Below are 25,102 nucleotides of genomic sequence, written 5' to 3'. Positions count from 1 at the left end.
GCAGCTGAAACGTGTTTCTAGCAAAAGAAAGCGATGAACACTCATTAAATAAATATACACTTAAAAAATGAGCATAAAAGTGAATGTAAAATATCAAGGAATTTTCTTGTGAAAATCATGCAGCCACACCAATTTTCACGGGCCTATCATATTGGACATACCATCGTTACACTGGGCACACAAGTGTGAAATATTTAGCCTATATGAGGCAATGTCTTCTTTTTCTTAGTTAAAATTAACCATGGTTCTCTATCAGTTTTCTATCATGAATTTCTAAGTCATCATCCAAATAACGAAAAACACTTTTTCTAGTCTGAGAATGTGTAGAGTTTCATCAAATAGTTGCTGAGAACCAGCGAGATTTCCTCTAATGAACATTGATTTCCGACTTACATAAATTGAATTCCCCCATTTTCTATCATTCTGCTCAAAAAATTTGGGGGTGCGACCGCCCCCTCTTGACCCCCCTATTTGCCGCCCCTGCCTCCCTCTAACCCCGGGTACTTCAGAAAAAACTCAGGGGGTGCCTACTGTTTGTTGGGGAAAGGCAGCGGTAGACCACACCCTCGCACTTAGCAAGTGAACACTTGAGGTTCCTCTGCTGTGAACATGATACAAAACAATTCTCATTTCCGATCTGTCTCAAATGTACGGAGGCGAAATGTCTCCCCAGCACTTGATTCAATGCTCGGGGCTCTAAAACAGTTTCTCATGTGTTCCAAATATGGTGGAGGCGAAATGTCTCCAGCACTAGATTCACTGCTAGAGACTCGAATCAGAGGAGTTTTCTGAGAGCCTTCTATGCTCTTGGACTTTTTGAGCATCTTAGGACTCATGGATGTGGTCTAGTATTGTTAGATCAGGTGAATGGCAACACCACATCATAATTACATAAATAAACTCACTTCTTAAACATACTGGGAATAGACATTTCACTAAGGTGTATAGAGAGTCCATTCTGAAAGAAAAAAAGATAACAGTCATTCTTTCATCAAAACTTCAATTTTCAAAATAAATTCTTCAATTTTGCTTTGAAGATTTCAAGCACGTGTTTTGGAGTTTAATTTAGAAAATCTATAGTTATAGGCAAGCCGATTCCTTTCGGTACCGATTTCTCCTCTATTTGTGAGTATAGCTGTGAAACTGTCAAAAATTGAAAAACATGGAAGCGCCATTTCCAAAAAGTAGGGTGTGATGGAGGAAAACTGTGGTCATATTTGGATTCGGGGCGTTAGTTTGCATAAGAATCAGCTAGAATATGTCAGAAGCATTTTGAAGGAGTTTTTTGAAGATAGAATTTTAACTTTGGCAGAACTTAAGCATTTTTCGGGATGCAAAAAATTTTGAAAGCGCAAAGCGATCGGTTTACCGTAATTACAATTATTGTTTTCATAATTATTACAGTTAAATTCCGTTGCAATGACTTTCAGAGGCCCGCAAATGGTGTTCGCTGAAGTGAAACTTTATTGTAATGGAGTTCCAACAATGTAATGGTAATTAAAACCGGACTGAACTTTTATTTCGCTCAAGCGGATATTTCGTTGTATTGATAGTCGCTATAATGAGATTTGACTGTTTGTCTATTATTACCGTAAGCATACAATCGTTTTTACTTTGTAGCAAGCACTAAAACTATGCAATACTTAAACTAGTCAAAAATCGTCCAAGTGTAGATGTGACCTCAGTAGTCACTAAGTCATTGTCGTTTACGGTGTTATTATTAACTTTAAAATGTTTCCAAAAATGAAGCTTATTTCATTTCAACAAATAGTATTTTAATTAGATCAATACCATAAATACGGGCTACTTTGACCCTAAGGTCCTTCTTTGGCCCAAATTGAAAAACAAGCTACAACATCCTCTGTAAACCTTCAGGAAGCAATTTTGACAGAATCCGTTAGAGAGCAGCCTCAAAGACTCAATAACATATACAAAGGAGGTTTTTATTTAAAACTTTTTACAATAACAACATATCTCCTAGCCCAAAACTAACGACCTACTTTAGCCCAGCATAAAAACTTGAAAAAATCCATCAGAGAGACTTGGGAAAGTGAAGAAAAGCTAAAACTAAAACTCCAAACAGGAAAAACAAGAAAAAAAATTATTTTTTAGCAACGGATTAAGAGAGCGATTACAGACTCAAATCATCAGGTCTCAGTTACATGGCTTTTATTATGGAAGAGAAAGAGGAACTTAAAGTTGCTGGAGGTTTAGAAACGTTGATCCAGTTGCACCTACTTCTTACAAGTTTTCTTAAATGTTAAATTTGTTGGAAAGATTACGGAATTTCGTTATTGTGGAATGGAATTTCAGGTTTCCAGGGATAACTTCATGCGAGAGAAGAAAGAGCTAACGTTCAGAGCATGGAACGCATCAAAACGTATAAGAAGTGATCGAAATTTTAGGATTCATTGTTTTACAAATGGTGTTATCTTAACAAAATTATTCAACTGCCGAAACTGTTGAAAAGATGACTGTTTTCCGTAGTTAATGTCTGAGACAATAAGTAGATATTTAAAAAAAATTTTTTTTTTTTTAAACAAAAATGTGTAACTCAAACTTGTCAACAAAACAAAACAAAACAAAAATTCTTTCAAATAAAGTTCTTCCTGCTAAGATAGTCTTTCTTTGGCTCTGGTTACTTCTACAATGATTTAAAATAGGGAAAACCACTTTGGGCCAGATTAACCCAAACGTAAAGGTAACATTGGCCTAAATTAAAAACAATTAAAAAGGGTAATAATATTTCGGAACAAAGAGATCAATATTTAAAAAATAAATTAAGAGAACTTATGCATTGTAAAAGAGGTTTCCACAGCTTGGAAGTGTGAACAGTTACAAAATTATTGAGAATGAGATGGGAAAAGTTAAAAAAATGTGAGCCAAAGTAGCCCGCGTTTACGGTACATTAAAGGTACTTCATAAAAACACAATTCAGGAAAAATTAAGATTTTTTAAAAATATTAACATAAAACTAAATAATAATATGAAAACGTTTTCCAGTCATGCAATTCGACTTTTTTTTTAAACAAACAGTCGAATCCTGTCGATTTAGTTTCGGAGAGTATTCCAGTAGGAATATGTAAACATTATCAATTTTTCCATATAGAACATTGTTGGCAGAAAGAGTTAAAGAATAGCAGCCACTATTGAAACTTTTTCCACCTTGTGCACCATCATATTCATTGAATTCTCTCTCTTCACTTCTAAAATAATAATAATAATAATAACGATGAGTTTTTAGTGCAATAAAAGACAAAAAAACAAAAAACCTTACTTGCGGTATGTTTCCCAAAAACTGCTTGAACTCGCATCCTGAAGTATTGGAGGTATTTCCTGTAACATGAAAAATAAATCCTCGTATAGTAATCAAAAGTCACCTTAGATGGTATTATTAACGTATTACTTTTATTTATGATATTAAAGGAAGTGCGTTTGCAAGCAATCGTGTTTTGAGTAACAATTGATATTATTATTTATAAAGTTACTTTTTATTAATTTACATACATTTTATGCTTTCATAGAGAACGTTGGATTTTAATTTACCTTACCCAAACTTAAGAAAGCGTTTACTTCAGGTTGGTGTTCATACTTTCAGATCACTTTTTATTTTATGAAAAAACTTCATATTTTAAACTCTACTTTACTTCCCACAAAATTTAATTTCTCGAGTTTTTGGTGATTACACGCGTAAAGAAAAATCAGTATGAAATAAATGTGGCTCACCTAAAAATCTATTCTTTTCTCCGAAAAGGTACATCTCATAATCTAGATGTTCTTCCGTCGAAATTATTCCATGTATTACACCTGTTTGGCAATATGTATCAAGTGTTTCCGCAATTCTGGAAAAAGAAAAATCTTTTATTATTATTTTTCAAAACATTTTTACCTACCTTTATTAAAAAGCTTCAACTTTTGCAAATTATTAATGACATCAAGTTTTGTATATCCAAGAGAGCTCTAAATTTATTCGCAGTAAGAGTTCGTGTTCTCATTATATGATGAAAAAAAGTATGGGCATTACGAAGACTAGAACGTTCCTTAACCAACCTGATCGAAGTCAATGCTGAGATCATTATACAAAAAATACAGTTGTCAGGGAAAATGTTGAAAAAATACAAAATTGTTAAAATTATGGGATGGATGCACTTCTGCACATGTAATTTGAGATTTACAACTAAAATGTAATTCATAACCCTTTTGGACGGCTTTGAAAATGCATAAAAATATCGCAGGCATACCACAGAGAAAAAATAATTTAAGGGCGTTTTTGTTTTTGTTGAGATATATATTTTCTGAAGACAAGAGTTATTGCACAGTGAGAAAAAAATGCAATTATCTATTTCAAAATGAATGCTGCTTCAACACTGCACTTATGGAACCATACGCAGCACATTAGAAACAAACAACCACAAAGTACTACAGCAAGACATTGTTATAAGTATCGTACCAACAGCGAAGGTTCATTTATTCCACACGATGTCATAGCGCAGTCCTCTAACTTTGGTTGTAGCACTCGTTATTGTGACAGAAAAGTGTGGGAAATAGGAATGCCACTGCCTCACAAAAGAGCAAAGTCTTAGTGGCCTGATCGGTAAACGTCGGGTCTTGGGTTCGATACCAGCCCGATCGAAAATCCTCCATGTTCGTTAATGGTGACTGAGGCACGTTAAATATGCCGTAGTCACAAATTTCTCCAAGGTAATCAATACCTTTGAGGGTGGTGGATCAGGTACTTCTCGTCTTTTGGTCTCGATAATAAAACACAGCTGTGTTCAGGGCCCCATCCAACCAGCTAAAACACTAATAGTGGATGGTACGGGAAACCCTGGAGTGTGATATGTCTCCATAGATCTTAAAATAGAATAGATGTGCCTTCTCCCCACTTTTCTCCTCAGAGCGCGCGTCAACATCCCCCGTTGGACATCACGTGATCAAGGGACTCCCCTCACAAGAAACTGTTTCCCTTATCGAAGAGAATCACTTTGCGCCGCGATCATTTGCACAATTAAGGGAAATTAAAGCATTTAACCCATGGGTTAAATGCTTTAAGCATGGGTTAAATTAAAGCATTTTACCCATTATTGAAGAAAAACGGAACAATCTGTCCCTCACGTAACACCTCATATTTTTCACTAAAAGTAATAATTAAAAAAGGTAACTTTTTTTTTCATTAAGAAATCGCAAATGTATTTGTTGTACTTTTGCAAAAAACGTTCTTTGTTACCTTTTTAAGTTATTACTTTTTAATGAAATGCGGGACAAAATGACAGTTTTTTCATGGAATGGTCCATTAGATATTTTCCCATCATAACTTTTGAAGCAGGCGCACAAGCTATTTAAACTTTTTTTCAAGTGCTTTAAATACTGAGTAGAAAAAGACGTCTTCAAAAATCTTAAACAAAGATTGACCTTATAAATTTTCTTTTATTTCAATCAAATTTTTCAAATACAGATAAATAGTTTCAATGCGTGCTTTCTCCCACAACTTTTGAAGCCAGTGCAACAATTTAACATAAAACCCGATCTAAAACCATAAACCAATTAGAAATACAAATGTAAATAGTATCGAATATCAACTCAATTAAATAATATTCTAATATTCGCATGCGTTTCGCACCAACACTATATAAGTCAAACCAATAACTTTGGTTTGTTCCTAATTTTTAAGCAACTTTTTTTTTTTTTTTAAGTACTCAGAAAATAAATTATTTGCAATTATAAACTACATGAATGGTCATTTGACTTCCGCCTTCTCCCCAATTTTTCTTTTCTTCTTTTTTTTTTCGTCCCACAGACTATGATAATTTTGACAATTTAAACTCTAGGGTGAAGAAAACTAGTGATTATTGTCCCTTAACAATATTAATTTTGTTATTTTCCTACTTATTGGTCTTTGTGAATTATTTTCATTGTTTGAACTGACTGCGCGATACATTCTAACGCTTAAATATTTAGTAACGATTAATTTTATAAACTTTTTAACGAGAAAATCTGCTGCTTCTGTTTCCAACATATGCTTATTCAAACTTAGAAAAATGGAATTCGAAATTTTTCGCATAACTCTTGTGGTCTCATGAGTAACATATTTTTGTGTTTTACTCCCAAAACTTTTTCACATTCTCGCTCAGATGTTCTTCACAAATGTACATTTTTCAATGGCTGCAATCTTGCAATAAGTTATCATACTTGAATGTGTCCCAAAATTCTTAAATTTTATTAGGTCTATTTTTTGATTTGTTGTAGTGAAGACTGCGTTGCAGTCGTCGCAGTTCATAACAGAGTGCATTTGCCGGACAAAAAATCCAGCGTAGTCAGAAGCACCATTAATATACTGCGTCATGTTAATTGAGATGATTTCTGAATTTTCCAAATCGTCGTCAATGGAAGAAAAGGCTTTCTTTCAAAGCATTTTTGTTACGCTTCAAATTTAATCATAGCATTTGAAGGTTGTCAAAATCAGCGCAATTTGAAGAACTGGACTCTTTAATTTCCGTATGAATGAATAATCTTTTTTTCGCACTTCGAATTTATCCGACGATTATTGTTGAATCCCCCTTCACATCCTGATCGCATTGAAAAAAGTTTCAAGGTGATCCTGAGTAAGCTTATACGTCATTACGCAGTTTAGAACAGGAATTCGGGCACCTACATACTTTTCATATGTTCCCAGCACACTTTTCATAGAAATTAGGAAACCTAAAAATCCAGTTTTTCGCGGACATACTATAACTAATTTTCCATCGCTTGCTTTTAGTGATTTAATATAATGCTCGGTATCTATAGTAAATTGCTTAAAATATTCTTAATTTCGACTCTGCATGGGGACTTTTTTTGCCTTTAGCAGAAAGAAAGATTTCTGTTACTCACTATGTCTTTATTTTTTAATAAAATTCATCAAACCCTCTTTCGCTAGAAAATCTCAGATTCACACATATAGAGATTTCTCACATAAGTATAATTAAAATCTTCAGACAATCCTAGACTTTTAATGACGCTTCGCATTGTTATATCACTGCTGCCCGAGAAGAGGGAGACACGATGTCCCTTGATCACGTGATTCTCGGAAGAATCATGATGACCCCACTTTCTCCGGGCGAAATACGCTGCGCTATAGGAGAAAGCCTATCTATCCCTTTTAAAGATCTATGTATGTCTCAGAAAGAGGTTAGACTTCTAAGACAACACTCGGTACGTGGCAACTTAAACTACTAACAATCGGAATGTTCAATCCAGGATGGACGATGAGCAACTCCTGCTCCAGTTCCATCAGAAATGTTTGTTAATAGAATATGAAGGAGAGATTTTACGCACAATAGTCACTATTGATGCGTATGAAGGATCTTTGACCTGCAGACCGTGAACTCCTTAATATACTTTACTACCACAATTTACGCATCAAGCCACCACATCCATTATCCTCTGGGTATAAACAAAAATTTTACATCAAAATAGAATAGAGAACAACCAATGATTAAACAATTGGCAACAAGAGGACGCTTTGCAATTTTGCAATGACGTGCGCAGAATGTTTACGACGATAATTGTGATCGGTGTGAAACCAGAAAAAAGGCCGGTTAAAATATAGATCCGGTTCAACAAAATCCGGACAAAAGGTAATATCTATACACCTATACAGGGTGTTCCGTTTTAACCTGCAAGACCTTTATTTTCGAAACCATTTGGTCTTAGGTGTATACTTCCATTTGTTCAAAATCAGATGCAGAGTTAAGCTATTGAAAGTTTGAAGCAAAAATAAAAATGAGTCAAAAAATACAAAATTCAACTTTTTATACGGGCCCCAGGTCCCCTAACTTATATTTAGGGAAATAATCTCCATTGAAAGATATTACTAACACAAAAAACTTGACATTTGTGCGACCAAAACTTAGGGAGATATTCCAGTTTAAAGTTTTAAGGGACCATATAATAGATGACATTGGAACTTACCGCCCTTTCAGAAGAATGACAGGTCGTCAAAGAAAGAAAAACACGGCATTTATATTTTTTATTGCTATTCAAAAATAAATGCAAATGTTATGCCGTGATACGCAAAACACACGACAAAACCTCGAACAACTTGGAAAACCACACTCTGTGCACAAGTACAAATTTAAACACATGTTAGCTGCTATATTTACCCCCCAAAAAGCGTTATTGAAGACGAATGAAAAGTGGTGTAAGTCACAAAACGCTGAGTTTCATGTCTCGGTGAATATTGATCGTACTAATTTCAAACTTTTTGTGTTGGAATTGTTTTCCAATGGAGATTATTTCCTTAAATATAAGTTAAGGGACCTGGAGTCTGTATAAAAAGTTAAATTTTGTATTTTTTGATTTATTTTTATTTTTACTTCAAACTTTCAATACGTTAACTCTGCATCTGATTTTGAACATTTTTGCAATTGAAAGTATACATCTAGGACTAACGGTTGCAAAAATAAAGGTCTTGCAGGTTAAGACGGACACCCTGTATATACTCACTGTTTAACAGGTGGCAGGAAGAAGGTTTTCCATTTCGCTCTCGCCATGCTTTCAGCTACAGTAGAAGGAGACATATCAGATGCCGCATCGTAAATATTTGAAGAAGCTTTCCACCTGAAAGGAAAAAATTTGTAGTTTTATCAAAACAAATTGATGCGTAAACGAAAAAATGGAGGAAGATTTTTTTAATACTCACATGAAAGCGAACTTAACAAAAACTTCCACCCCTGGATCACTTTCATCATTAGTAGTTTCACTGAAAAATCAAAAACAGTATCACAAAGCAAATTTGGCAAAAAATGCCGTTTCTGAGTTCTTTAATTATTAGCCAACGATGGTAATGCTTATCATATTACATACAGGTATACACATTACATTACCCTTAGAGTTGCTTGATGATTTAAAAGAAAACTCAAAAATTAACAACATGTATATTCTAGGTTTAACTGATATGAATACAGTTGGGAAGTGACATCTTTTGGTCATCCAGCTTTATCATCAAACAGTTCGTTGTCCTCCTTATTGGCCATCGTCTTCGATCAATAAACCACAAAGTTAGCAAACTTGAACAACTTTTTGTTTACGCAATACTTTTTCTATTGCTTTGCATCAATGCAGAGGAGGACCTAGATTGGCTCTATGGAAGCAATGGCCCCTCCCAAAGCCTTGCGAATAAAAGAATTTTTTTAAGAAGGAAAAAGATAGAAAATAATTTGAAAAAGTAACAAACTTAACACATGTGTTTTACTTCAAAAGAAATTTATGTTTTAGCTGGGAGAGAAATTATATCCCTCTCTTCGAACCAGGACTACTTAGTTTCTAAAAGTTTGCTCCATAGTTTGCATCATTTCTTCATGCCAACTTTAGACAATTGAACGATGGAAATGTTATACTGTCCTCTGAGTACACCTATTGAGACCAAAGAGAGCCCAAATTTATGTTTTTATAGCTGTAATTTCAGAACTTCTCAGGAAGGGAGCGCCCTATTCCCATGCTCCTCCACAAATACCACGAAAGATCCTTATATATTATTTCTGTAGCCTATTTTTGGTTTCTACGTCAGATTTTACTCAATTCTTGATCGATTTCTTTGATTAACGCCTTATTTTAAAGCTTATGGTGCTGGCTACTGACGAAAAATAGACCCACGGTCTAAAAATTGTTTTTTTCAGCCGAAAAACCTGTTTTAAAGAACCAGAATGAGGTTTTCGGTTAAACTTATAACTTTAATTTGCACTATGACCGACAGAGCTGAATAGCTTGATCGGCAGAGCGTTCTCTTCGTAACCAGGAGAATGCGCGTTCGGGCCCACGTCCGGACAGTCTGCAACAAAAAATTAGAGAAATATCGCACATTACATGAATGCTTAATTAAGTGAATAACAACTATGAAGGAATAGAATAAATGAGAAGGAAACGCTCCAAGCTGATATGAAAACTTGAAGTGATTTGTGCTAAATTACTTCGGAATTGTACGTTTCTTTTTTTTTTTTTTTCTTTTTAAGTTTTGGCTCTGGTAAGAAAATTAAAGCATTACAGGTATGTAAGCGAAAGTATAAGTAACAGGTTTAAGATTTCAGACTACAATAGAATTGTTTTTTGTTCAGAAAAAAATAATAAATCGTATATTGAAATATATATTCTTCTAATGAGTTTTTGACTCTTTGTACAAATAAAAAAATTACTACCTCAATTTGAAGGGTAAAAAATATATATTTTCTTTTTTTTTGCAAAAAAACAAATAGCTTATCACATTTTTACTACATTCGAAAAGCTACACTTAAAAAAGAGCATAGTTCAATTTATTTTGTATTTTAACCGTGCTGTTAAATGATGAACACGTGCTGCCATCTAAGTCATAACGGTTCAAGCAGCTTGCGGTAACAAATTGTAAAAATTTTCAAGAATAAAAAAATGTTTCTTCAATATTTTATCTTATATATTATTTCCTTCTCATTTTAAAACTTATCAGGCTGGCTAATGAAGAAAAATAGACTTACGGTCGAAAAATCAAGTTTTCGAAAACGCCCCTTGCTGTTTCAAAACCTTGATGTTGCCTGTAGTTCTTATGCATTTTTTAAAAGCAAAGTTTTAATGCAGTTTTCCATTTTTTACGTCGCTTTCGGCAAAAAAAAAAAAAAAAAATAGCCTGTGTGTGTGTTCATATTTTAATAAAGCTTAAAAGCACTGGACTTAGTTGTTCGGTTAAATTGATAAGTTTTTTTCGGTAGAGCGTTCGACTATAAACTATCTGAACTTCGGGCAAATTTGGGCTGTCCAAAAAAATATCAAATTTGTATTAGTATTACGCATTACATGTACTCATAACATACAAACGTAATAAAATAAATGCAGTGGGAATGCTACTTGGTGTTTCGACTCCTTTATGCAGGCTACAGTTATCATTCGGATAAGTTGACTGTTAATCGAAGAGTGTTCTTCCTTTTTTTGAGCTTTGACTACATCAAGACCACTCAGCATAATGTAAGCATAAAAAAGTATTAGATTTACCTAAAGGAAATCCTTTTTTGTGCAGAAAAACATTTTCATTGTATGCTGAAATGTAGATGTTTCTAATAGCAGTGTTCGACCTTTTGTAAAAATGAAAAAATACTACGCCAAATTAAAACTACGAGTTTCACCCAGTAAACCTTTAATTTTTTATTCGCGCGAATATGATGTAAAGCATTAAAATTATTATCAACTTCATTAGCAAGAAATCATTTTCTACTCCTCTGCTATCTGCTGAAAAAAAAAAAACATTTTGTCTACGCTCGAAAAATTACACTTAAAAAACGGATTCAGTTCAACTGGTTTTGGTTTTGAATTTTAAGTGCCATTAAAAGAGAAACATGTGCGGGCATTTGAGCCGTGTCTCATAAAGCAACCTTCTATGTGAAATACTTCAATATTCAAAGATAAAAACACTTATTTTCAATCTAATTTATTACTTCTCTAGAATGTTCGTTTCAATCGCTACGTGAGATCTTCGTCATTCTTTAATCAAATTCCATGCTTTTCGAATAATTTTAAATCGTATCATGCTGGTTAATGAGAAAACATAGAAGCATGATCTTATTATTATTATTATTTTTTTTTTTTTTTGGCAAAAAGCTTTTTTGCTGTTTTTTACTACGCATTCCTTCAATGAATTGCTTTCGGAAAGGAAGGCGCAATTGCTAGGTTTGTTGGGGTGTCAGGCTGTTAATCAGAATGGCGCCAATTCGAATCCGTGCCAATAAATATCCCTTTAATATTTCTTTCTTTCCCGTCAGATGCTCACATGGGCAGGACTGTATTTGCCACAACCTGTTTTTTTACATGCACAATTATTGCTTTTTCACGAGTCACTACTTAGCCACACTTTTAATGATATTTATGTTTGAATTGAAAATATGTACGACCAAAAGGTGAGCGATGATCAAATTATCACAACGTTGTATTTAACGAGGTTTTGTTACTGATGTCTTTAAATTACATGCCTTCTCTTCTGCGCTTACTTTTTTTTCGGTTCTTCTTAATAATGTTCCTCGTTTGAAATTCTTAAAGGGCGAAATACCTTATGAAACGATTCAAAGCACAGTGCGGAGTTCCGCACGAGTCGACTAGTAACTAAAAATTACATTTTAGGATTTCAACTTGGAAAATTTTCATGCGGGGAGTAGCTTATCCAGCCTTTAGCCATTTAACCTGCATAAAAGCGGATTAAACTGTCCTTGTTGGGGCGTCATTTACAAACGATTTCTAGTAGAAGGCCCCTCTCTCCCCCGGCTCATATCATGATGACAGCTTTACAATAAGGTTTTCGGAGGGGGGAGATTAATATATTACAGATTAATATGTTACAGATTTAAAACCTAAATATAAAATTTCTCCATTTTTATTCAGATCTTTTTTTTTAAACTCAAACTGGTGATTACACCTATTTCATTGGAACATAGCTGACGGATGAACCAATCCATAAAGTGGTCTCAGGAAAAATTAACAAGAAAGGCGTGGTAAAACTGAAACAACACGCTAATTCACTATAGTTGGGGAAAACATTACTTGGAAGGTTGGAAGCATTGTGAAGGCAACACAGAGATCCCAAGTACACCATTACGTGCACTGCCGAATTATATTTGCGACAACTATGGAATCTTTAAATCAATAGACTTTTGTTCTTTAAAGAGCGAAAACATCGTTTTTCACGAGCGTTTAACGATTTATGGGAATGTTATACCAGGTGTACATGGTGCAGTGTACTATCAGGTGCAGTGTGCTATTTCATCTTTACAGCACTAAATGCACGTATGCAGCAACTGTTGTCTGATATCCGCATTTCATACGTACATACCTTGTAAAGTAAGAAAATGGATCAAAAGGGATCATGGATCGCTTACGAGTAAGAATCGAAGACCTACTTCAGCATTCCACTGTAGAATATCCTCCACCTCCGCATAGGAGCAAGGAAGTGCATTCTCAGACCCCCGCAGACGAAAGTTCTTTCTCCTTCCTGTTCGTATCCCTGGGTTTCAGTAAGGTGGTAGGTGCGGCCGTCCTTCAATTTGATATAGATCCATGCTTCTGCTTCTCCTCCGCAACCCCTTGCTATTCTGACTATCAGACATTCGCCGCTGGAATTCACCCCGTAGAAAAATATCTCGTCGGCTGCCTGAAAAATTCGAAATTGAAATTGTTATTTTCTGTGTCCTCAGTCGAGAAGAACTGAGTGTAAGAGTGGCGGCTAAAAGATTAAGTGGGATGTTCTTGTTCTGTGAATGAATCAGTGCCAAGAATTGGTTGTTTAGTTAGCTGGGAGAGGGTTTCGTCATCAGCAGCCATAATTTTCTCCGGGAGGAGTCTAGTCATAACAGTCTTTATATGTATACAAGAAAACTAGGATTGGCAATTCTGCTCAAAACGAAGATTCTGAAGTGTTATTAACCCTTAAGCCGTCACCTCGCTGCCCTCCTACACAAGCCTTTTTTTATCCCTTCACAGATGTGGTCGTTTGAGCATAACGGCATGGTTCTTCGAATTTGGCTTTAGTACTGTCCAACCACGGATTGCATGGAATTTTCAAACGTCCAGATGAGACGAATCTATCTGAATGAGGGGGAAAAGTAAAAATTTGATGCTGGTATTCCGCTCATTTGAATGAGACTCTGCTTCTGCAAAAGCTGGCATCGCTAAAAAATAATAGATTCGTCCATCTCCGGCTGTAAAACGGATGTTTGTCTTTCCATATAATCCGTGATCAGACAGTAGCAGTTTTAAATTTTTGTATGCAATCGCGCTGTGGACACTAACTTCCAAAATTAACCACTGTAGCTTGTATACGACGTTCTGAATGCAAGATAGCGGTAGCGATGGATGAAAATTGAACTTTACTATTAGCATGAACCTATTGTCATCAAACATAAATATATATGCAAATTTCAGGTTCTATTTGATAAAAGTTAAGCATTGTTTGAAAATTTGTAACAAAAACTGGCATTCTGAGCTCAATGAAAAAAATATATATATGAACAGATACTTATAACGTACATTTTCCAAGTGAAATTCAGGGTGCGGGGACTCCACTTGTTTTTCCAATTTCGGGTACAGGAACCCTAGTTTCAGGGGATCGTTCACGGCAGAGCAATCGTAGAGATCGAATCTTCTGTGTCGCAGGGACTGGTATATCCGTAAAAGAATTCGTATTACAATCCATTTCAGCCAGAAAATAACATCTGCATAAAAATAAAATGAATGTTACAGATTATAGTTGAAAATGATGTCGATAGTTTAATTCGTCAATTTAATAGTTGGAAACTCAAAAATCCGAACTAATTAGGGATGAACCAAGTTCGGATTCACCAGGTATAGCCAATATAAAGTTTTGCCATTAACTCAAAACTTATCTAAAAGTCTTTGTCTTAGGTTAATAATAAATCAATTTTATCACTGATAAATAATAAGCGTTTCATAAGTCATCTACCGTTTCGTAGCAGAAATATCGTTGTAAGTATGTACAATACAATATGAAGAAGTACGAAGCGAATATACTGACGCTAATGTTAATAAAATTCGGTGTGATGTACACTTTACGCGTAACGCATACATTGTGACACATTGTACTCAAACTGTTGCTTAAAGTAGCTGTCACTAAAAAAAAAAAGCTAGCTTAGTTTTTGAACAGAATTTTTTTTTTTTTTTTTTTTCGAGTCTAATTTTTGATCTTCACTTCACAAGATGTTTGGATAATCTAGAATTTCGGGGTTCAGATTTCTGAGTTTTCATTCTACTATTATTTTATCTACATGATTGTTTTTCAGACATTGCAAGTGAACTCAAATTTGTTTAAAAACATCGTTTGCTATTTTTCATATAGCAACATAAATTCCGCAGAATTAGCACTCCCCAAGAAAGATTGAGTTTCTTGTAACTTCGAAACATGTGCAAGTAATTTCCACTACAAATTAAATTAACGATAAACAATGTTGGCTATATCAACTTAATCAGCTTCCGAAAAGTAATTTAATCCATTATGCTACAGTCGAACTCGCTTATAAAGAGTGCCAAGGAACCACACTATTTGCACGTTTTAACTGAGTGCTCATAAAAAGGAGTTCATGCGAAATATTATTTTTGAACATTATCAAAAAAGTTAGTTGTTTTGCTCCGCTGTCTTTATCTAGTGTCAGTTCAAAACTCAAGGGAAAGGGGGCTGTTGCCCTCTTAGCCCCCCCCCCCCATGGATCCGCCACTGAACCTACGTATAATTTTCAAATGCTTCTCTACTCCTTAAATGAAAACAAAGGGTCACCAAGACTTGTTCTCAGGATTTATAACTCATCACTAACTTTCGGTTGACTTCCTAATATTAGATGACTTTTTCCAAGAAAGTACAAACTGAGTTAGGAGTCAATAGAAAAAATTTGAATCTCAAAATATTGCTCGCTTTAAGCGGGGTTTGTTCGTTAAAAGCGAGTATGCTCCCATAAACTTAACATTATATCAAACAAACCATTCTGATTTTCTCGCTAAACCCAGGTTCTCATTAAATCAAGACTCGATATAAGCAAGTTTGAATGTACTTCGTGAAATACAGACTTGAAAATAAAAAATTATCAGTGAGATTTCTAACACGCTTACCCAATCAGACAGTTAAAGAAGCGAGTTTGAATATACTTCATGAAATATAGACTTGAAAATAAATAACTATCAGTGAGATTTCTAACACGCTTACCCAATCAGAGTTAAAGAAGCCAGTTTGAATGTACTTCATGAAATATAGATTTGAAAATAAATAATTATCAGTGAGATTTCTAACACGCTTACCCAATCAGACAATTAAAGAAGCGAGTTTGAATGAACTTCATGAAATATAGACTTGAAAATAAATAATTATCAGTGAGATTTCTAACACGCTTACCCAATCAAACAGTTAAAGAAGCGAGTTTGAATGAACTTCATGAAATATAGACTTGAAAATAAATAATTATCAGTGAGATTTTTAACACGCTTACCCAATCAGACAATTAAAGAAGCGAGTTTGAATGAACTTCATGAAATATAGACTTGAAAATAAATAATTATCAGTGAGATTTTTAACACGCTTACCCAATCAGACAATTAAAGAAGCGAGTTTGAATGAACTTCATGAAATATAGACTTGAAAATAAATAATTATCAGTGAGATTTCTAACACGCTTACCCAATCAGACGGTTAAAGAAGAAAAAAAAACTTAAATCACTCCGCGTGCTAATGGGGACCGAGGTGGCCCGATCGGTTACGCATCGGACTCGTGGTTGGAGGGTCGTGAGTCCGATATTGGTCAGTCGAAGGCCCTCTGTGTACGAAATGGTTGCTTGTGTTCATTAAATCCGTCTTGATTACTAAGTTCCCATTCCAATTCAACACCTCTTGGGGTGCTGAAAAAGGAGTGCTTCCCCAACTAACAAATCCAACTTCCATCTCAGTGGTGCTCTGTAAACGGCAGCGGAACATATTCGCATTTAACCGAGTTGCACTGTTTTCTCCAGGCTCGAATAATCAAGCAACAACACTATACTAATAAAATATTTCCACCAATTATTTTTGAAAAAAGCAAATGAATAAAATCTTTTTTTAGAAATAAAACATTGCCATTGTACAAAAAGAATTATAAGGAAATTACGTAGTTGAAGCACAATAATTTCAAAAGTAGTGCACACATTACAAATTATTGCAATAATTCATTCCACTAGCGCTGCTTCAGTACGATTTGGGCGGAAACAGACTACCATTTTAGGGAGAGGGGGGGGGGGTGTCATGTTGAAGGATACAAGGTTTCGGGTACGAAAAGTTTCCGAAATTGATTGGGTGTCAATAAAAAGCACCAAAACATATAATAAGGGGTAGGGCATCTAGTAGGGCATAAACAATACTATTTCATAATAATAAGCAATGAAAGGTATAAGCAATGAAAGGTAATAATGCTTCAAATATTTACTTTCAAATATGTTTAAGAATTGAAAATATTACTGCAATCGTTCAAATTTTATTTGTTTAGTATTTGAACATAGTGTGAATGGAGGACATTGTCGAAGATTTAAAGGAGGGGGAGGGGAACCGCCCCCATGACCCTCCTCCTGTATCTGTCCTTGACTAGAAATAAAGAGTACAAATGTTGTAACCTTGAACCAGATCAAAAGAAACTCGAGCTACGTTTATCAACTCAAATAATGATGCTTGGAAACTTATTACATTCATAAGCTATATGTATTCATTGGGGAAAATTAATTTAAACCTGAACTAAATCATCCATCTTAGTTTCTTTACAAGAAATATGATAAACCTTTTTTAAGTTGTAGATAAAAACTATTTGAAGTTATTGAAAATAACTTGAGAAATAGTACGTGGAAAAACTTATTAAAAACTAAAAACAAAACGAAATACTTTACTCAAACACAAAACTATACATTATCGATCTGAGTTGGTAAGAATAATTGACAAAAAATAGTAATTTCGTAGTTCTATGTGCAACGGTAAAAATAATTGTTGTTTGGATTCGTATATTAATTGCACATCTCGTTTCCCTAGAGCAGCGTTTCGTAATTTCTTTGGCAAGTGGAACCCTTTTTACTATCTGTTTTTTTTTCACGGAACTCCTGGTTTATTTTCAGTAGCATATGAATGCAACATTGAAAAATGTCTATCTTGCTATAAAAATGAGAAGCATTCTAAATAAGTTTATATCAGTGATGTGCCGGATCGATAAAAAAAAAGTAGATCCGCGGATACGGATACGGATCATATTAGTATCAAGATCCGCGGATACGGATACGGATCTCAAAATTTGTTTGCCCAATTGAACTATCCAAGTGTAAAATTCATTACGGAAGGTATTCCCTGTTAAAAATATATACCTCTCACACTATATTTATGTTTTTAGTATTTTTCATTTATTGCTGAAACTGATTGGCATCGTGAGTTTTATTATGTATCTTAGTTAACTTATACTCAATTGGCAACACTGGTTGGTGGTTGTTCCGTTTCACCTGCTGCGTGAGTTGTGCAGCACGGTATGTTGTAAGATGTCATAAGTTCTTCAAATATATTTTAATCCACATCTAGATTCGTTTTAGTCTTTCTTTCTTCATTATGCCTTTTGGGAGTTTTTAACACGATATCAGCACGAACGCTCTTGGAATAAATGGAGAGGATCGACGAACGATCGACTGATGCAAGAACTAGGCCTAACTAGCAGCGATTCCCAAAGTAAGGTTTTAGAAGAAGCAATTTAACTCGTTTTTGAAGAAGTTGGTCATCGTATTTTTTCATTTGAAGGTTCATTAGAAGGAACTGAAAAAGAAATGGCTACCGACGAGCATAAATTGCCGAAATTAAGTTCTGACAACTACCATTCTTGGTCAATTAGAGCTCGTGCTCTGATAGTGCAAAAACGCTGCTGGGAGGCGGTTGAGCACGGATACGGTCATGAAATGACAGACAACCAAACTAGAAGAAATGAAGAAGCTTTAACACTGCTTTTTTTAATTGTTGAAGACAATTTTCTCGACGACATCGGCGATTGCAGCAGCGCGAGAGAAGCGTGGAATACATTGAAAGATATCCACACTAAGTTTGGACTGCTGCACACCATACAATTGATGAAAGAATTTTTCAATACAACAATGAAAAATAATGAAACAATGCACACCTATTTAAGTCGACTAATGGACATTCATCGAAAACTTGCGAGCGGAGGCTATGCCTTTACAGATAGAGAAGTGGCATTAATAATGCTGATTGGATTGCCAAAGCAATACGAAAATCTGATTCTAAATTTAGAGAAAGACGAAGTTAACCTATCAACCTCAATGGTGAAATCAAAACTACTTTTAGAGGAAAAAAGAGTAAACAGAAGTGAGAATCTTTACCACGAAGAAGCAGCACTCCATACAAGAAACTACAACCCCCCCTCCCTCATGGAAACCAGACGAGAAGAATGAAAGAAGGTGGTTATCAAGAAAACCAGTAGAAGAACATGAAGCCAAACCAAGAAAAATTAAGTGTTTCTCATGCGGAGAATGGGGCCACATTGCAAAGAACTGCAATTCACAGAAAGGAAATAAAAATAATTCCAAAACTGGAGAACAAAGAAGAGACAGTGCACTTTCTGCAAGAAATGATATGGCATCAGTGAACCCCCTACTCTGGATCCTGGACAGCGGAGCCACAGAACATATGACTTCTGACAGAAGAAAATTCCTTAGTCTGAGAAAATATGCATCTGAAGTTGAAGTGGCTAATTCCGAAAGGATAAAAGTCAGTGGGATTGGAAATATTTCATTTTGCATACATGAAGAAAACGAAGGAAGAAACATTACCATTCAAGATGTTTTATTTGTCCCAGAGCTAGGAGGAAATTTACTGTCTATTGGAAGAATAGAAGAGAAAGGCTTTAAAGTGGAATTTGCAGACGGCAAAGCCAAAACAATCGACAGCGAGGGAAAAATATTCCTGTCAACCAAGAAAAAAGGAAGACTTTACATCATTGAAGAACAGATAGAAACTGCCTGTATGACTAGAACTAAAAATACTGAACTGTTGCACAGAAGGCTCGGTCACTCACACTACAGTGCCATCAAAAACTTGGATCCTCTTGAAGAAGACAAAGAATCGGCAAATACACCTTGCACCGTCTGTACTCAAGGGAAAATGAAGCGGAAAAAGTTTCCAAAGTCTGCCAGCACACTAGCCAAGGATCTCCTTGAAATAATACACTCAGATGTTGTTGGCAAGATTTCCCCTTCGTCTCTTGGAGGGTCAAGCTATTTTGTCACATTTACAGATGACTACTCACATTATACTACGTTATATACTATGAAGGTCAAAGCAGAAGTATTGGAAAAATTTGACGAGCACCGCCGCACAGTTGAAAACATCCACAACAAGAAGATCAAGATTCTGAGAAGTGACAATGGGGGAGAGTTCAAGAATGCAAGTTTTGACAAGTACCTCACCATGCATGGGATCCAAAGACAATTTACAGTGCCAGAAACACCTCAGCAAAATGGCAAATCGGAGAGATTGAATCAGACGTTAATAAACACAACAAGATGTTTGCTAATTGAATCCGGAGCAGGCCATGAATTTTGGGCCGAAGCAGCAGCTACTGCAGCCTACCTAAACAACAAGCGACCATCCTGTGCAATAAATGGCAAGATCCCCGATGAAGTTTGGTCAAGCGCTGAAAGTAAAGTAGATCACCTCAAGGTATTTGGATGCAGGGCATGGAGTCATACTCGCACACATTCAAGGAAAAGCAAACTTGACCCAAAGGCTATAGAATGCGTTTTTGTTGGCTATCCAACTGGAGTCAAAGGCTACAAGCTATATGATTTGAAGAAAAAAGTTTTTCGTAAGCAGAGATGTGATTTTCGAAGAAAATGTTTTTCCCTTGAAGATGGAAAATTGTAATGATACTGCAGAAGGAGCTATTCTTAGCATTGAAAGCTTAGATGACAACTGCATGTATACATCTGAAGAAGAAGTTGATCTTTCAAATTTAGAAAACCAAATGCCTTTAAATCATCAAGAATCACAGGATTTATGCACTGAAGCGTGCTCGATTCAACAGATAGAAGACGTCCCAGATGACAAGTGTGAAGATTTAAATAAATCATTTAGAAATACTATTGAAGAAGTGCATGACACACACGACGATGTTATTGCTGAAGCGTCAAATAGCAGTTCGGGCAGTGGAAGCAAGAGGGGAATAGGCGCAAGGCCTGTGAATCTTCCCAAACACCTTTCGGATTACTATCTCTACAATGCCAAAGAGACACTCCATGATGAGAGAGACCCAGTGACAGTCACTGAAGCCATGCAATCCCCTGAAGCAGACATGAGGACAGAGGCAATGAATGAAAAAATTGCAAACCTCACTCAAGCCCAAACATGGGAACTCACCACAAGACCACCAGGCGTGAAAATAATACCGTCCAGGTGGCTGTTTCGCAGAAAAAAGGATGAATCTGGAAAACGAGCAAAATTCAAGGCCAGAGTAATTGCAAAAGGTTGTGTTCAGGTATCTGGCAAGGATTTCCAAGACACCTTTGCGCCTGTCATCAAGCTTAAATCCATTCGACTGTTACTTGCAATAGCTGCCGAAAAGGATTATGAAGTCCATCAAATGGATATAACAGCTGCCTATCTCAATGGCGTTTTAGAAGAGGACCTGTATATGGCACAGCCTGATGGATGCATTGAAAAAGGTAAAGAGCACCTTGTCTGCCACCTGAAAAAGAGTATATATGGTCTTCGACAATCGGGAAGAGTGTGGAATTCTTGTTTGAATGACTTCCTAATCGATTATGGATTAATAAGAGCTAAAGCAGACCCTTGTATCTATTTTTGCCATGAGAGAAACATCATAATTGGAGTCTATGTTGATGACCTCCTAATCATTGGCGGCATAGAAGAAATAAACAAGTTCAAAGGAAAAATTAAAGAAAAGTTCACTGCAAAAGACCTAGGTCCTGCCAGCCAAATATTGTCGATGCAGATTAACAGAGAAGAAGATGGGTCGATCACGCTGGATCAAATTGCTTATGCGTCTGAAATTTTAGACACATTTAAGATGAGTGATGCAAAACCAGCTGCTACACCATTAGACCCAAGCATCAAGTACTGCAAGCCCGATGATCAGCAGGGGGCGGAATCGAAGCAAACGGGGGCCAGCTTCCCTTATCGACAAGCCGTCGGCAGCCTCTTGTACTTGGCTTGGGCACACGACCTGATCTCGCATATGCAAGTACATACATGAGTCAATTCAACGAAAGGCCGATGGAAGAGCACTGGAGAGGAGTCAAGCATATCCTCAGATACCTCAAGGGTACTAAGTTCCGGAAATTGAAGTTCCAAAGAACCGGAAAAGGATTGCTTGCCTTCTCGGATGCCGACTGGGGAGGGGACAAGACCGACAGGAAATCCTTCAGTGGATACATGCTTTTACTTGCTGGAGGACCAATATCTTGGTCTAGCAAAAAGCAGACCATCACTGCTTTGTCCTCCACCGAAGCCGAATATGTGGCCATGTGCCACGTAGCAAAAGAAATCTTTGGTTCAATAGCTTGGTAAAAGAGGTAGTAAGTAGTCGCTTATTTGCCTCACCTCAAGTTGTGAATGTGGACAATCAGGGAGCAATATTCATTGCGAACAACAGAGTGACTTCAGAAAGAAGTAAGCATATAGATATCAAACACCATTTTCTACGTGACCTGGTTTCCAGTAATATATTGAAGTTTGAGCATATACCCACAAAGGAGAATGTGGCAGATGCCATGACAAAACAAGTTTCCAAAGGAACATTGAGTCATTTGAACTATGTGATGACTTGTTAAGTTTTTTTTAAAATTAATTCTTTTGAAGTCCTGCAACCATGGACAGAGTTTGCAGCTATGGACATACTTTTTATTTTCTTGAATTCAATTTCTGTTAAAAGTGCAATAAAGAAAATAACTAAGGATGAAAAAAATTACTTAACACTGTGAAAAAACAACTTTATCTCGTGCAACACGTTTGGTTTGGCAGATTTCACTGAAAATACACAGATAGTAGCGAGGCATCTACGTGGTTACGTGATAGGTCCCTCAGAGCTGTCAAACCAAAAAGGAGAAAATAATTTAACATTCGCACACTTACCCCTTCGCATACTAGCCCCGGTCTCCCCTACTGATTTTAATCTTACAGTAGTTTTATAACAGTTATTGACTTGCGCTCCTTCAAGTTCTATCATTGCAGCAATACGAAAAACACAGCATTGGTTTTGTTTGAACTTTTCTTCCACATCTCGCGACCCCCAAGAACACACACTGCGATCCCCTGGGTGTCGCGACCCACCGCCATTGAACCCCGGCCTTAGAGAATACTACTGAAAGGTTATTCCACAGTACTTGGCTAAAAAATGTCCCGTAAGCAACTGTAAATCTCAAAATATGTTTTTTTCACTGTAAAAATGCAAAGAAAAGTTAAACTAATAAAAGCTTTATTATATGTACTTTTACAAAATAAAAATATTTCGAAATAAAGCGCTACGTACGGAACATTTCGCAGTCAATTACTGTGGAATCATCCTGACACAAAAATTTAACACTGAATTCAAGGTTCAGAAAATTCGATATTCAGACCCCCCCCCCCCCCCATCATTTGTTTCATTTATAAAATTCAACATTAACGGAAATCCCTTACAAAAGTTAATTGTCTTTCTCAATAATAACAGAAAGAAAGTGCAATAAACAAAAACCAACTGAAAAGCGTTATATTTAAAATTTTAATGATCAGAAATGGTAAAATGTAGATTCATTACTAACCTGTCGATGCTGATAAAATACTGAAAAGTGTGCTCAAAATCATATCTGAAGCATGCGAATGATAAACTCGGCCCAGTTATCCAGTCTCCTTCACAATTTAAGCTGTAACTGATTGAATGTTTCAACGTTATGTCATTCTTTAATGCACTGATAAGAGATGTAGGCAACCTCTTTTGTATTTCTGATAAGGTTTTTTATTATCCACTGTCTGGATAATGCACTTGCATAATTTCTAGGTGTTTTCCTATTGTTGAATTTGCAGCTTTCGCTAAAGGTATATTAATAAATAAATTTTCGGGACTCAGAAACTCTGTTTTTCAATCACAAACACATATTGCCTGTAAAGGGCTGTCCATAAATCATGTCACACTATTTTCCGCATTATCGACCCCTCCCTATCCTTTGTCTTACAGTCTCACGCTTCTCCTTATCCAGGGCCCGACTAAAGTTTTTGAAGACACTGGGCGCGAAATTTATTTGGTGACCTCCCCACCCCTACCCTGAGCTTATTTTATATGGAGAAGCAGTAAAATATCTTAATACTTGCGTATGAACATGTCTGTACTAAATTTAGTGGTACCTTATCTCTTTATAGTAAACTAGTAGTACCCGCACGACTTTGCCCGTAATAGAAAAATTAAAAGGTCTTTCGGTTCGCCTGTATATTTACAAATAATGTATGAATTTTCTCGCCAATTGGCTTGTACCCATGTTACGGTTCCACGTTATGATAATTTCGTATCTCGCCAATTGGCTTGTGCCCATGTTACGGTTCCACGTTATGATAATTTCGTAATTTACTCCTCCATCTTACGATAGTTTTGTTTTTAAAATTGGAATAGAAAAAGAACCACATCGAATTTTTGAAAAATCGCTTCGAAATGCACACCCCCATGCTACAAACTAACTTTGTGTCAAATTTCATGAAAATCGGCCGAACGGTCAAGGCGCTATGCGCGTCACAGAGATCCAGACATCCTACGGACATCCAGACAGAGAGACTTTCAGCTTTATTATTAGTAAAGAAAGATAAAAGTAAGGTTTCAAAGAAATTCTGGAAGGAAGTCTGTGGAGGACGTGCGTCCAGGAGACCCCATAGCACCCACAGCCTTGAAATTTTGTACAAAATTACTTCTAGTCCCGGAGGTGTGCACCTGGGGTTTTATTTTTTAAAATTCGAATTAGTTTTTTGTAATTAATTTTTTAAGCTCAAATTTCGCGCAAATTGCCTATTACTGCTTATTAAAGTGGTGAAAAATTACTTGCACTTATTAATATTATGTATCGTTGGAAAGGGTAGAATTTTCTGCGTTCTTCGCAATTTGCTCCAATGCTGTACCTTAAATACGGCGGGAGTTATTGGCGTTTTTAGCCAGAACTTTTTTAGGCTTATAGCTAAAATTTAGGCACTACTTTCTTCATTAAATCTATCAGTAAAAAGCGAAGGAATTGTCCTACAGTTTTTTTTTTTTTTTTTTGACACCACTGAAAAGGGCGGCTTTTTTTTACTCTAGATCTAACTCGACCTATGGTCGAAAGACTGAGCTTTCATCTCCAAAGAAGAAAAAGTTACAAGCCGTTAAAAATCAAGTTCGAATATTCCTCATCTCCATTAAAATTATTGATGTTTTATTTGGCGTTGCCGTAATTACGTCTTTTCGATTCGCATGTTTCTTCTTTCCCTTATTCACAAACTTTAAGGGTCTCGATTTTAACGGAAAATCTTAGGCTCAACTCAATTCAAGCCCCGAGCTAAAGAGCATAATATGTTACTGAGACCATGAATATACAA

General features: G+C 35.9%; 1 protein-coding gene across 1 annotated transcript in view; it reads right to left on the bottom strand.

The window, feature by feature from the left end:
- The window catches only part of LOC129234796 (putative phosphoenolpyruvate synthase), a gene marked incomplete at its 3' end in the record, with an annotated part of 77,594 nt that extends 54,208 nt beyond the window's left edge, over positions 1-23,386 (bottom strand). Inside the window, 8 exon segments of the mRNA XM_054868744.1 lie at positions 906-958; positions 3,278-3,336; positions 3,727-3,842; positions 8,485-8,598; positions 8,681-8,740; positions 12,888-13,138; positions 14,014-14,198; positions 23,311-23,386. Coding sequence (XP_054724719.1) covers positions 906-958; positions 3,278-3,336; positions 3,727-3,842; positions 8,485-8,598; positions 8,681-8,740; positions 12,888-13,138; positions 14,014-14,198; positions 23,311-23,353 — 881 coding nt within the window.
- Positions 23,387-25,102: the final 1,716 nt, after the last annotated feature.

Source organism: Uloborus diversus, chromosome 1 (genome assembly GCF_026930045.1).
Source record: "Uloborus diversus isolate 005 chromosome 1, Udiv.v.3.1, whole genome shotgun sequence".
NCBI classification, from domain to species: Eukaryota; Metazoa; Arthropoda; class Arachnida; order Araneae; family Uloboridae; genus Uloborus; species Uloborus diversus.
The sequence above is the reverse complement of the archived record's forward strand: the minus strand, read 5'-3'. Positions and strand labels throughout refer to the sequence as shown.